Below are 14,845 nucleotides of genomic sequence, written 5' to 3'. Positions count from 1 at the left end.
CAGGCCACACTTCCCAGTCTGGTTCTAGGTGAAAGGTCGCACTGGACATTGACCAATGGGCTCGTTCCTTCTCCGCTGAGGGGCGGGACCATGGGGCGTAAACTTCGGAGGCCCGCCCCCGGACGTGGCGTGCGTGCGTGGTGGCGCGCGGCGCGAGCCTGGTTCGCTGGCGTGTGGCGCCCCCTGGCGGCAGCGGGGACTCAGTGTGAACAGCGGAGCTGCGTCCCCGCCATGGACCCGCAGAAAGAGGCGCGAACACCCCGGGAACTGGTCACGCGGCCGCCGGCCTCGCGGTCTCAGACGCCGAAGGAGGAGGAGCGGCGGGAGAGCGGCGAGGCGCCGGCGGCGGCCCTGGGCGAGGAGGTGGACGACAGTGCGGACGGGCTGTGGGAGCTGCCGGTGGAGCCGGCTGAGCGGAGGCCCGAGTGCAGCCGGTGCAGGTGACGGGGAGCGGGGAGGTGGCCGGGGGTGGGGGGGGGGGTCGGGGCGGGGCGGCCTCCGGGGAGGCTGCGGGGCGCTCCCCGACGACCTAGGAGCGCTGGCTCAGGCATCGCAGCGCTTGGGGTGCGGGCCCGCTGGCTGACCTCGCAATCACGGAGCACACTTGTCACTGCTCGTTAGTAAGAAGCCGCTTATCTAGGTTTCGTGTTATGTAGCCTCACTCCCCGCAAGACCCGGAGCGCGTCACGTGATCAGCGGACTTCAGTTCTCCTGTCAAGAAACTTAAGAGTGATGGGAAAGAAAGGCTTAATGGCAGTAATCCTTGTAATAACACCGTTATGCATAAGCGACAGTCATCTCACAAATAAAAGCAAAACAAAATGCATTAGAGGACAGAAACCATCAAAAGTGGCTAGTAGAGGCGTTGAAGAGTGTATTCAGAATTCTAAATTCCCTCAGAATATTTACTGAGCACCCACTGTGTGCCAGGCACCCTGTTAGGGCCTGGGGATGCAGGCATTTATGGATAAAACAGACGTGGTCTCTCACAGTCCGAGGACGAGATTCTGGACTGAACGCGCAGCACCGCCACCAGCTCACATTATTGAATGCTCACAATGCGCGCAGTTGTTTGGGTGCTTGTCAGGAGGGTTGTGAGGATTGCTTTCCCTGCTTTTCGAACTTTTTGCTATGGAGACACACGATTCTCTTCCGGTCCTGGGTGTTCTGGATCATTTTCCTTGGTTACTGAAGGTCTCCATCTATCAACTAGCCCACTGTTGCCCTCCACAATGTAACTGTTAGGTGGTGCCCCAGCGTCCTCACCTTGGAATCACACTGCACTTAGTCACCAGATGTACACTGTCCTGAGTTGGCTCTCACGAAAGCCACCAGATGCAGGAGGTGAAATCCAACGGATCCTTTTCTGTTCAATTCTTACTAGACTTTTTGGCAGCATTCTGCAGTTGAATACTCACTTCTTTTTTTTAAAAATATATTTTATTGATTATTTACAGAGAGAAAGGGAGAGGGATAGAGAGTTAGAAACATTGATGAGAGAGAAACATCAATTCAGCTGCCTCCTGCGCACTCCCTACTGGGGATGTGCCCTGCAACCAAGGTACATGCCCTTGACTGGAATTGAACCTGGGACCCTTCAGTCCGCAGGTGGTCACTCCATCCACTGAGCCAAACCAGCTAGGGCTCACTTCTTTATATATATATATATAATTATCACTTTTTACTTTTTAAAAATTGTACAGCCACTTTATTTTTATTTATTTATTTTAAATCCTCACCTAAAGATCTTTTTCCATTGATTTTTTAGAGAGAGTGGAAGAGAGAATAAAAGAGAGCAATATTGATATGAGAGAAACACATTGATTGGTTGACTCCTGCCCACACCTGGACCAGGGCCCAGGCCCAGGTGGAGCCTGCAACCAAGGTGCATGCCCTTGACTGGAATAGAACCCCGGACCATTTAGTCCGCAGGCCAGTGCTTTATCCACTGAGCCAAACCAATGAGGCCCGGGCAATACTCACTTCTTGAAACACTTTTTCTGTGGCCTCCCTTTGGTTTATCTGACTTCTTTGCCCTAGTCTTCTTTTCCTATTCTGCTTTAACTCTAAATGTTGCACTTCAGATCATGGTTCTAAATTCTCTTCCAATACCACACGCTTCCCACAAGTGATGTTACCAGTTTTCATGGGTAAGTTATCGCCTCTAACTCCAATATCTCTAGCCCAGCGATTTTCAACTTTTTTGATCTCATAGCACACGTAAACTAATTACTAAAATTCTGCAGCACACCAAAAAAGATTTTATATATTTTGCTCATCTGAAAAAAAAAAATAGGTATAATTTTGATTCTTTCGCACTGGGCAGCTATTGTGTGAGCTGTTGTCATTTTTTAAATTTAACATCTCAGGGAAAAGAGCTCAGTGCCCCTGACTAAAGAGTCAGATGTTGCATGTTTTAAAAATTCTTGCGGCATACCGGTTGAAAATTGTTGCTCTAGCCCAGTGGTCGGCAAACTGCAGCTCGCGAGCTACATGCGGCTCTTTGGCACCTTGAGTGTGGATCTTCCACAAAATACCACATGCGGGCGCACATGTACAGTGCGATTGAAACTTCATGGCCCATGCGCAGAAGTCGGTATTTTGTGGAAGATCCACACTCAAGGGGCCAAAGAGCCGCATGTGGCTTGCGAGCCGCAGTTTGCCGACCACTGCTCTAGCCTATACACTTCTCCTGGGTACCGGACCTATGCATTTCTTTAACCATTGTTTATTGAGTGCTCTGCTGATCACTGGTAATACAGTGGAGTCAGTGTCCACATGGACTGTTCAGTCTGGTATTGGATACAGATAGTAAACCAGTAAACAAGAAACCAAATACATAATTACAGTTTTGAAAAAACACCCAGCAATGAAGAAAAGGAATAGGTTGCTATGATAAAAATAGAAGGGGGGTGGTGTCAGGAAAGATTTCTGAGGAGATAGCATTTATATTGAAATTTGAAAGATGGGAAGGATTCAGCCAGGAGAAAAGCATTCCCAGGAGACTAGGACAGACCCGCTGAAGATCTGTACCACTTGAGTGCTTGGGGTATCTTACTGGGGACATTTTACCAGGGCTGGATTGTAAGACCTCAGAAGAAGGGATCTGGAGTGTAAGGAACTTTTTATATTTTCTAAGTGTACTATGTATAGTAGAACCTTAATAGAACTTTTGAGAAGGATGGATAATTTGTGTCTAGAAGGCACCATTTATATGAATAGAAGGGGCGTTGAATATAATTTATTTAAATAAGCTGTCTAAGGGTGTTAGATGATAAGACTTAAAAATGATGAAAGAAAAGTGTTTCAAATATAGATCCAGGGCCAAAGTATCATGTGAGCTTTATTATATAGTTTTCAGTCTATTTAAAACTGCTAATTATAAGTGTTGTATATACTTTTAAAAAGTAGTCTCCTCTGTTTAGCAAAGGGTTATAACTTTTCTGATCTGCTTCCGCCCTTTAATAGACTTTACTTTAAAAATAAAGATTTTTTATTGATTTTTAGAGAGAGCGAGCAAGGGAGAAAGAGAGAGAGAGAGAGAGAAACATCTTTGTGAGAGCAAGACATTGATTTGCTGTGTCCTGCTGCTCCCTACCAGGGATCAAGTCTGCAGCCCAGGTATGTGCCCTGCCTGGGAATCAAACGGTCAATTTTTTGGTGCACAGGATGGCCCAACCAACCTAGCCATATCATCCAGGGCAACAGACTTTACTGTTTAAAGAGTACTTTCAGATTTACAGCAAAATTGAAGTGGAAGGTATGGAGATGTCCCATATAATCCTTGCTCCTACCCACCCATGAATAATTTCCTTCATTATCAGCATTCCCCACTAGAGTGGCACATTTTTACTGTTCATGAACTACATTGACACATCAGTATCACTCAAAGTTTATAGTTTACATTAGGTTAATTCTTGGTGTTGTGCATATTTTAAGTTTGGACAAATTTTAATAATATATATCCACTAGTATAGTATCAGAGAGAGTATTTTCATACCCTAAAAATCCCCTTTGCTCTGCATTTCCATCTTTCATACCCCCTAATCTGATCTGCTTTTGAAAAATAAAAATGACTTGCTGGATTTTAGCTTGTTTTCAGTTACATTTTGTTAATATTTTAGGGTTATGATTCATGCCAATTTTTTCTGCATGTAGCTCTTTCTAGTAAATTTTTCTACCTTTTAAAAGCTTTTCTCCCTGTTGGCATGCTATGCATTTTGTTTAATTGTTTAGAATACAATTCTAGAAATATGAAGACTATTAGGCAGCGGTTCTCAACCTTCCTAATGCCGCGACCCTTTAATACGCCAGGCACTTGTATGTGGGCGTATCTGCATATGGGCGGACCCGCCTGGAGACATATAGAGGAGCAGTGTCTCAGTTCATAAGACCATCGAAAATATGTGTTTTCCGATGGTCTTAGGCGACCCCTGTGAAAGGGTCGTTCGACCCACAGGTTGAGAACCGCTGCTATTAGGTGTTATCAATACAATATAAACTAATTGATGGCTCTTTATATTTTATTTTATTAGGCTGTTAGGGTCTTATTAGTTTTCTGTGTGAACATTTATGCTTAAAATAGTTTTAAAAACGAAAAATCATTCTTAGATTTGAGTGATCACTAAATCACAGTTTTTTGGCCATTTATTTAAAATAGTATTTATTTCTCTAAACACATAACTAGCCCCCATGTATTTGAATGTTTTTGGGTGTTTCTACTGTAGTTGATTTCTAATTTCATTCCACTGTAATCTGAGAAGATGCTTGATATGATTTCAGTTTTCTTGAACTTGTAAAGACTTTTTTTGTGTCCTAACATGTGGCCTATCTTTGTGAATGATTTATGTGCACTTGAAAAGAATGTATATTCTTCAGCTTTGGGGTGAAATGTTCTATAAATGTCAGTTAAATCCATCTGATCCAGTGTGTCCTTTAGAGTCACTGTTTCCTTGTTTAAGTTTTTGTCTGGAAGATCTATCGAGTGAAGTCAGTGGGGTGTTAAAGTCTCCTACTATGTCTGTCTCTCTCTTAAAGTCCTCTAGAAGTTTTTGGTTTTTTTAATATATTTACATTGGGTTCATATATGTTTACCAGGGTTATATCCTCTTATTGGATCGATCCCTTTAGTATTATGTTTAGTGACCTTTGTTGTCTCTTGTGATGGCCTTCATTTTGAAGTCTATTTTGTTGGATATGAGTATTGCTACTCCAGCTTTTTTTTTCTTTTCCATTTGCATAGAAAATTTTTTTCCATCCCTTCACTTTCATCCAATGTGTGTCTTTTGTTTTGAGGTGGGTCTCTTGTAGATAGCATATAGTTGGGTCATGTTTTTATATCCACTCAGCTATCCATGCCTTTTGATTGGAACATTTAATCTATTTACATTTAGGGTTATTGATAGGTACTTATTTGTAGCCATTTTAATTTTGTATGGCTAGGTTTCTCTCTGTTTCTTCTTCTCCTTACAGCAGCCCCTTTAGCATTTCTTGTAATGCTGACTTGGTGATGTACTCCTTTAGCCTTTTTTGTCTGGGAAGCTCTTTATTTGACCATCTGTTTTGAATGATAGCCTTGCTGGATATAGTAATCTTAGTTTCAGATTCTTGCTTTCCATTACCTTGTGTACTTCATGTCATGCCAAAAAATCTTCTGGCCTGTAGAGTTTCTGATGAGAAATCAGCTGTCAGCCTTATTAGAGCTTCTTTGTAGATAACAGTTTTCTTTTCTCCTGCTGCCTTTAAGATTCTCCCTTTGTCTTTAATTTTTGGCATTTTAATTATGTGTCTGGATCTGGGCCTGTTTGGGTTCTTCTTGCTTGGGGTTCTCTGTGCCTCCTGGACTTGTGTGACTTTTTCCTTTACTAGGTTAGGGAAGTTTTCTGCCATTATTTCTTCAAACATGTTCTCTATCCCTTTCTCCATTTCTGGCATACCTGCTATTTGAATATTGTTATGTTTCACATTTTTCCACAGCTCCCTCCTGTTTGTTTTTTCTTTTTGGTTCTCTGAGTGATTTTTTTCAACTCTGTCTTCTAATTCACTGATTCGATCCTCAGCTTCTTCTAATCTGCTGTGTATTCCTTCCAATGTGTTCTTTATTTCTGCTATGTCATTCTTTATTTCTGTTTTCATATCTTTTTGCATGTTGTTAAGCATCTTTACCATCATTATTCTGAACTCTGTATCAGATAAATTTCTTTTATCCATTTATCTCTTCTTCTGGAGAATTTTTACCGGGGTCCAGCCCCAGCGGTCCAGGGGTTCCCAAAGGTGTGAACGGAGTCGGCGAAGAATGTTTTACATGGAGACAGCGTTCAGAACTCTCTAGCTCTCTTTAGTCTCCGTGGATCTTCCTGTGCCTGGCTGAGACCACAAAGATCCTGAGGCAAGCTGAGCCTTTATTTTTATAGTCAGAGGTAAATAAGGTGGTGGTTACCATAGTTACACTGTTCTTGTGAGTTTCACTTGTTTTTGTTCTTGTTGCACTTCCCTCAGCCCATTAGCTTCCCAGGTAAGATCTAGGGAGTGTCATAGGTCAAGCCTAATTATGCTAAGAGGACTATGCCCTCTAAGCTGGGACTTGTTTGTGACTTTGCCAGCAGGTCAGTCCCAGGCTTAATCTTATATTGGCTCCCCACAAATTTTCTTGTTCTTTCATTTGGGGGTTGTTTTTTAGCCTCCTCATTTTGGCTGCTTGTTTAGGTAGATTGCTCTGCCTCCCAATCTCTAGTGCAGGACAGTGTCAAATGCTGCTTCTGATTAGGCAAAAACTCAAAGACTCAAAGTCTCCAGAGACACCTCTGCGGTTCTCAACCTGTGAGTCGTGACCCCTTTGGCAGTCGAATGACACTTGCACAGGGGTTGCCTAAGACCATCCTGCATATCAGCTATTTACATTACAATTCATAACAGTAGCAACATTACAGTTATGAAGTAGCAACAAAAATAATTTTATACTTAGGTCACAACGTGAGGAACTGTATTTAAAGGGCCAGAAGGTTGAGAACCACTGGTCTACAGATTGATAGGATTTTCAGGAGTTTTTTTCAACAGGGTGGAGCAGTTGCTTCTGCTTGGAGGTTAATTGTTATTTTCAGTCTCTTATAGGCCTGAGCAACTCCACACCACGGGAAAGATGTTTTTCCCCCCAGGCAAGGTAGCCTGTATAGCAGATGTCTGCGTGAGAAAGATGACCTACCTCCACAGCATGAGGGAATGACTCAGCATAGGAAACCGGGGTGTCTGTCTTCTGAGCTCTAACCCCAAAGCCCTCAGTCCTGGCTTCTGCTCACACATCTCCAGTCCACTCTGCCTTCCCTCTGCCAGAGCACAAGGTGGTGGCTCGACAAGGAATTTTGTGTATTGGCCCTTTAAGAGGGTGCCTGAATTTCCAGCTGTATATTCCCTGACAGACAGCGACCCTGCTGCTTTTCACAGCCAAATGTTATGTGGGCACCCTTCTCAGTTCTGGTGCTTTCTGCTGGGGGGCCCAGCTTGGGGATTAGACTCCAGAGTTCCCAGTGGCAACCCCCCACAGCCCTTTTGTACCTCTGACCCCCTACCAGTCTCTCTGTGGTCTCCACTTTCGGTCCTCAGTTATTAGGGTTCTCTCTAGCAAGTCTTCTGTTGATTATTCAGGAAGTTTTTCTATATTTTAGTTGTAATATCATTTTGGTCCTGGGAGCATGTCTGTGTAATGTCCACTTACTCTGCCGCCATTTTTAATCTTTCCCCCAAGGTAGTTTGAAATAAAGATTGTTGAATTGGTATCTAATTAGAATTAGAAAACAAACAAATTTTAAATTTTGGTAAATTTAAAATCAACTAGGTTACCCCTGGCCAGTGGTTCCCAGTTTTTGGAGCATTGTGTCATACACTGGAGGTCGTGGTTTTTAATTCCTGGTTAGGGCACAGAACCAGGTTTCAAATTCAATCCCCAGTGGGGGTGCATATGGAAGGCAAGTGATCACTCCATGTGTCTCTCTCTCTCTCTCTCCCACCCCCCACTTTCTCTCCTTCTCTTTCTAAAGTCAATAAAGAAACAAACATATCCTAAGGTGAGGATTAAAAAATTGAAATCAACTAGGTTATTGATGATAATTTTTAGGGTTAAAAACTTAAACAATCTGCAAGTTTAATTTTTTGTGCATTTCAAAAGTATCATATTCCTAAGAGAAAATTATTAAGGTAATGTTCTCTTTTCTGTTAGTATAGAAAATATGTTTACTCTTTGAAGTAGTTCATTAGTAATATATGTGGAAAGCTAACTGATTTACAGATTGCTTTGCAAGCTAATCATATGTTTAAAGTTGAGCAAAGATGATATATGTCAAAAGGGAATTTTTTTTCATAAACTTAATTAAGTCTCCAAGGAGGAGTGACCAATTTTAAAAATCACATTAGAGCTTTCTAAATGTTTGATTTATATTCCCCAAGAAAAATAAGAGTTAGTTATTAGCCTCTGATAGAAGTTTTCTTCAAAGAACATCAAAGCATATTAATTCTTTAAAGTATATTTGCCCGAAATTAATAATTCATAGTTCTGACAGCCAGTTGGCCTGGAGTTTAAATCCCCCCCAGTATTACCTACAGCAATCAAGGCTTAACTACAACAAGACTGTGCACAAAGACCACAAGGGGGTGCACCAAGAAAGCATAAAAAATGCAGAGACAAAGAAACAGGACACAAACAACAGAAATGGAAGATATAGAGTTCAAAACCACACTTTTAAGGTCTCTCAAGAACTGTCTAGAAGCCTCCAATAAACCTAGTAAGGCCTTCGAAAAGACTGGTGAGACCACCAATAAATGCAGTGAGATCCTCAAGAAATCTAGTGAGACCCTCGATGTTGTGATAAAGAACCAACTAGAAATTAAGCATACACTGACTGCAATAAAGAATATTATACAGACTCCCAACAGCATTAAAATGCCAAGAGCAAAAGACAGAGAATCTTAAAAGCAGCAAGAGAAAGAACCTCAGTTACCTACAAGGGAATACCCATACGACTGTCAGCTGATTTCTCAACAGAAACTTTGCAAGCCAGAAGGGAGTGGCAAGAAATATTCAAAGTGATGAATACCAAGAACCTACAACCAAGATTACTTTATCCAGCAAAGCTATCATTCAGAATTGAAGGTCAGATAAAGAGCTTCACAGATAAGAAAAAGCTAAAGGAGTTCATCACCACCAAACCAGTATTATATGAAATGCTGAAAGGTATTCTTTAAGAAGAGGAAGAAGAAGAAAAAGGTAAAGATACAAATTATGAACAACAAATACACATCTATCAACAAGTGAATCTAAAAATCAAGTGAATAAATAATCTGATGAACAGAATAAACTGGTGATTATAACAGAATCAGGGGCATAGAAAGGGAGTAGACTGACTATTCTTTGGGGGGAAAGGGGTGTAGGAGATGCGGGAAGAGACTGGACAAAAATTGTGAATCTAAGGATGAGGACAGTGGATGGGGAGTGAGGGCGGAGGGTGGGGTGGGAACTGGGAGGAGGGGAGTTATGGGGGGAAAAAAAGAGGAACAAATGTGATAATCTGAACAATAAAGATTTAATTAAAAAAAATAATTCATAGTTCTGTTAGTGCTTATGTAGTGAGAAAACATATTCAGAAGTTGTATAGTCTAAAATTTGTCATTACTTAAAGAGTTCACAGGTTACAAGTGCTTTTACATCTGTATTTTTATTCAGTACATAAGACAGCTTTATGAATTAGTTACTCACTTTTATAGTCTCTCAAGGTCAGATGACTACTAAGAAGTATAGCTGCTTTAGCTTTCATATTTTTATTAGTATACCAAATAATAATGAATTATACTGAAATGAATAGTATGGCTGCTTTTGTTTTCCTGTAGCATATAATAAATTCTTTGAGGGAAGTGTTTGTCTTATAATCCATCAATTCTTCCATTTTCCTGTGTCCATGACTACTTTTAGTTACTTTGGGATGAGCAATTTTTTTTTGAGGGGGGGTGGGGGGGGGAGCAGTGGGAGAGAAGCAATTTTAATTATTGTCTTTTTTTTTTTAAGATAGAACTTTTATCTCTTGAATCCTTTACCTGCCTATGGTCAGCGTCTCATTTGTATTAGTGGCATCTCACTTTCCAGTCAGAAAGGCAAATTTGTCAAAGGGGAGGGGTTGGGGAGTGGAGAGCACTGCTTTAGACCTCTGGAGCACAGGTCTCTGAAATCTCATTTAAAGATATTTATTCTCTTTATAGAGTTGTTTCCTTTCCTATAACATGATTTTATTTTCTAAGCTTATCCTTCCTCTACTCTTGAAGGCAGTTATAAAATAATAGTATAGTGATAAAAACAACTTTTGGGAGTATGAAAATATTATTGTTATTTATATTTGAAGCAATCAGACATGTAAGTTATTTTTTTCTCTTTATGAGGTAAAAGTTTACTATAATATTAATAAAGAAGAGCTGTTTCCTTTTTTTATTTAGAGGATTATTTTTCTTTTTTTCGTTTTGTTAATCCTAACCTGAGGATATTTTTTCCATTGATTTTTAGAGAGAGTGAAAAGGAGGGAGGAGTGACGGAGGGAGGGAAGGGGGGGAAGAGAGAGAGAGAGAGAGAGAGAGAGAGAGAGAAAGAAAGAGAAACATCTACATGAAAGAGACACATTGATTGTGTCCCGAATGTGCCCCGACTGGGGCTGGGACGAGGGATAGATCCTGCAACCGAGGTAGGCGTCCTTGACTGGCCAGGGCAGAGCTGTTTCTTTTTTAGTTGGTTTCAGAAATTTAAAAACTTGTTTATTATAAAGATTATATTCCTTTAAAATGACAGTAGAGGGCACTGTGGTATTTAGTTTTTTAAAACTTGTTTTAAAATCAAGTTGGCATTTTTATGTGTAATAGTGTCTATTCAAGTAATCTATTGAAGGCTATGAAACTCTTTGTTCTTTGCTTTTTCACTCTGTAGGGGCTATAAAAATCTTGTTGAGTATTGGGAAATCTGAGGTGCACTATTTTTCTGTGTTCCGTGTTTGGTTTTTTTTTTCTTTTAACTTATTCCTTTCTTACCAGGACACTAAATATTTTTCCCTTTGTATGCTGGTCACTTATACTTATGCAAAAAGCACTTTGTCCACTTTCAAATTAGAGTTTTTTCTTGTTGATTTTATTTATTTTTATTTTTTTAATATATTTTATTGATTTTTTACAGAGAAGAAGGGAGAGGGATAGAGAGTTAGAAACATCGATGAGAGAAATCGATCAGCTGCCTCCTGCACGCCCCCCACTGGGGATGTGCCCGCAACCAGGGTACATGCCCTTGACCAGAATCGAACCTGGGACCCTTGAGTCCGCAGGCCGACGCTCTATCAACTGAGCCAAACCAGTTCGGCTCTTGTTGATTTTAAAGACTTCTCTGTAAAAGGAAGACATACTTTTCCCTCTGATACACATACATTGCAAATATTTTGCAAGCACATTTTCTTTGATTTTGATAATATTATTTTCTGATACACAGTGGGTTTGAATTTTTTATATTGCTCAGTCAATCTCCTGAAATCTTGCTTTTGAAGTCTTGGTCAACATTTTTTTTTTTTTAGGAAATTATTAATATTTTTTTAATTAAATCTTTATTGTTCAGATTATTACATTTGTTCCTCTTTTTTCCCCCCATAACTCCCCTCCTCCCAGTTCCCGCCCCACCCTACGCCCTCATTCCCCACCCACTGTCCTCTTCCATAGGTGCACGATTTTTGTCCAGTCTCTTTCCGTATCTCCCACACCCCTTTCCCCCCCAAGAATAGTCAGTCCATTCCCTTTCTATGTCCCTGATTCTATTATGATCACCAGATTATTTATTCACTTGATTCTTAGATTCACTTGTTGATAGATACATATTTGTTGTTCATAATTTGTATCTTTACCTTTTTCTTCTTCTTCCTCTTCTTAAAGGATACCTTTCAGCATTTCATATAATACTGGTTTGGTGGTGATGAACTCCTTTAGCTTTTCCTTATCTGTGAAGCTCTTTATCTGACCTTCCGTTCTGAATGATAGCTTTGCTGGATAAAGTAATCTTGGTTGTAGGTTCTTGGTATTCATCACTTTGAATATTTCTTGCCATTCCCTTCTGGCCTGCAAAGTTTCTGTTGAGAAATCAGCTGACAGTCGTATGGGTATTCCCTTGTAGGTAACTGGGTTTCTTTCTCTTGCTGCTTTTAAGATTCTCTCTTTGTCTTTTGCTCTTGGCATTTTAATTATGATGTGTCTTGGTGTGGTCCTCTTTGGATTCCTTTTTTTTGGGGGGTTCTCTGCGCTTCCTGGACCTGTAAGTCTATTTCTTTCACCAGGTGGGGGAAGTTTTCTGTCTTTTTTCTTCAAATAGGTTTTCAATATCTTGCTCTCTCTCATCTTCTGGCACCCCTATAATTCTGATGTTGGTACGCTTAAAGCTGTCCTAGAGGCTCCTTACACTCTCTTCGTATTTTCAGATTCTTTTTTCATTTTGCTTTTCCAGTTGGGTGTTTTTTGCTTCTTCGTGTTTTGAATCTTTGACTTGATTCTTGCGCTCCTCTGGTCTGCTGTTGGGTGTCTGTATAATATTCTTTATTTCAGTCAGTGTATGCTTAATTTCTAGTTGGTTCTTTATCACAACATCGAGGGTCTCATTAGATTTCTTGAGGATCTCACTACATTTGTCGGCGGTCTCACCAGTCTTTTCGAGGGCCTTACTAAGTTTATCGACAGCTTCTAGACAGTTCTTGAGAGACCTTAAAAGTGTGGTTTTGAGCTCTATATCTTCCATTTCTGACATTTGCGTTCTGTTTCTTTGTCTCCGCATTTTTTTATCTTTTCTTGGTGCACCCCCTAGTGGTCTTTGTGCGCAGTCTTGTAGTTAAACCTTGATTGTTGTCGGTAATACCAGGGGTGATTTGACCTCCAGGCTAACTGGCTATGAGAGTCCTGCTTTTTTTTTTTTTTTATATAGGTAAAAGAAATCCTTTTAAAATATTCTTGTAAATCTATTCACTAATCTTTACATGTTTTTCTCTGTGAGATTTTCTTGTTTAAAATTATAATTATGAGAAAAGTAGTTTTGGTGGATCTTATCTAAGGCATTTAGTTAAATTTTTGAAAAATGTTTTTTGTAGGTTCTAGCACAGCCGTGGGCAAACTACGGCCCGTGGGCCAGATCCTGCCCATTTGAAATGAATAAAACTAAAAAAAAAAAAAGACCATACCCTTTTATGTAATGATGTTTACTTTGAATTTATATTAGTTCACACAAACACTCCATCCATGCTTTTGTTCCGGCCCTCTGGTCCAGTTTAAGAACCCATTGTGGCCCTCGAGTCAAAAAGTTTGCCCACCCCTGTTCTAGCATCTCTGATCATATGCCAGCTACAATTTCATTTGCCTACAGGCTGGCAGAGATAGCATGCCCAGAGTGACAGATTACCCTTTTATTATAGCATTCACTTCAGAAGGCAGTCAATCTTAGTCTGATAGGAGTCCTACATATTTATTCCCGTAATCCTTAATGAGAAAAGAAAACCCCCCCCCACAGATTTTATAAAATATCCTCAGGGAAATTGTTGGGGTCCAGCCCCAGCAGGTCCAGCGGTTCCCAAAGGTGTGGACGGAGTCAAAGAAGGAATGACACGGAGGTAGTGTTCAGTCTATCATCATAGCCAGGTTCTCTAGTCAGGATCTCCAGCCAAGTTCTGTCCAGATTCTCTTGCCATGTTCTCTCGCTGGGTCCTCCAGCCAGGTTCTAGCCAGGATCTCCAGCCAGATTCCATGTTCTGTGTTTATTGTCTTGTTACATCTGTATTTATACTAGTTGATTTTAATCCTATCAATTCTATTCCAAAGATTAGGGCGTTTCTTATCCCCATTCCAAGGTTACTCTATTGTTCTATTAAACTACAAGGAAGTAACTGAAGGAGATTATCCTAAGTAAAGATTATGTAGCTTGTTCGTAGTTAAAGTGATTAATTACCCGCCTGGCACTTAATTAAGGGGTTTTATTCCCTCCCTAACTCCAAAGAAAAATCCTCACCTGGGGAAACAACCTTTCTTGGAGAGGTGGTTCTGTTTAAAACACATAGCATTAAGAGGGGGAGCAAACATATGCCATATACGCCAGGTCCCTTGAGACATAAGCTGTGCAGATGTTTCTTCCCTTCAGCGACTGTGTCAAGCAGCAAGGGTGGACCAGCTTCTGGCAGGAAATTATTAAAAAATTTTACTTATATTTTAAGAATATAATTAACATTAAGTGGGTTGTATATATTTTAAAGAAGATAAACCACAATGATGAAAAACAGTATTTATAATACATTGGCAATACATTATACATGTGGAAGAGGGAAAAACCTCAGTTCATACTTTGGTCATTCTGTTATACACTACTTGAAAATTAATATTTGTAAATGATTATAATTTTATAACATTTGCTTATGATTCATTCAGTAGTTATTCCCCAGAACTTTACTGGTACTTTATTACCAGCTTTATGAAGGAGGAAATTGGAAAACCTGTGACGTGCTCCAGCTCACATAGCAAGACAATGACATTGTCAGTGACATACCTTAATAAGTTATTCCCCAAACCTATACCCAGTTGACTAGTTGATATTTCCTCATATATTAATTTTTCTTTCTTAGATCTGTACAGATTCTAGAAGTAGTTTGATTTTTTATTTTAAAATGAATGTTCATTATGTGTAAATAATGTTTTGATGTGTAGTTTTCTGTTACTTTTTTTCTTTCTGTCAACCACAATAGTTCAAAGGAAGGAAGGAAGGAATTTTCTGGCATATCAAAAACAAATAAGCTCCATGAGAACAGGAATCTTT

At 40.2% G+C, this 14,845-nt stretch overlaps 1 protein-coding gene across 2 annotated transcripts in view; it reads left to right on the top strand.

The window, feature by feature from the left end:
* Positions 1–208: 208 nt before the first annotated feature.
* The window catches only part of DTWD2 (DTW domain containing 2), a 72,757-nt gene continuing 58,120 nt past the window's right edge, over positions 209–14,845 (top strand). For both annotated transcript variants that reach the window (XM_081088744.1, XM_081088743.1), the window contains exon 1: positions 209–440. In XM_081088744.1, the coding sequence (XP_080944870.1) occupies positions 232–440 (209 nt within the window). In that variant the 5' untranslated portion in view covers positions 209–231. The remainder of the gene's footprint in view (positions 441–14,845) is intronic.

Source organism: Myotis nattereri, assembly GCF_964212035.1.
Source record: "Myotis nattereri genome assembly, chromosome: 4".
Lineage (NCBI taxonomy): Eukaryota > Metazoa > Chordata > Mammalia > Chiroptera > Vespertilionidae > Myotis > Myotis nattereri.
This window is presented reverse-complemented; position numbering and strand designations above follow the sequence as displayed.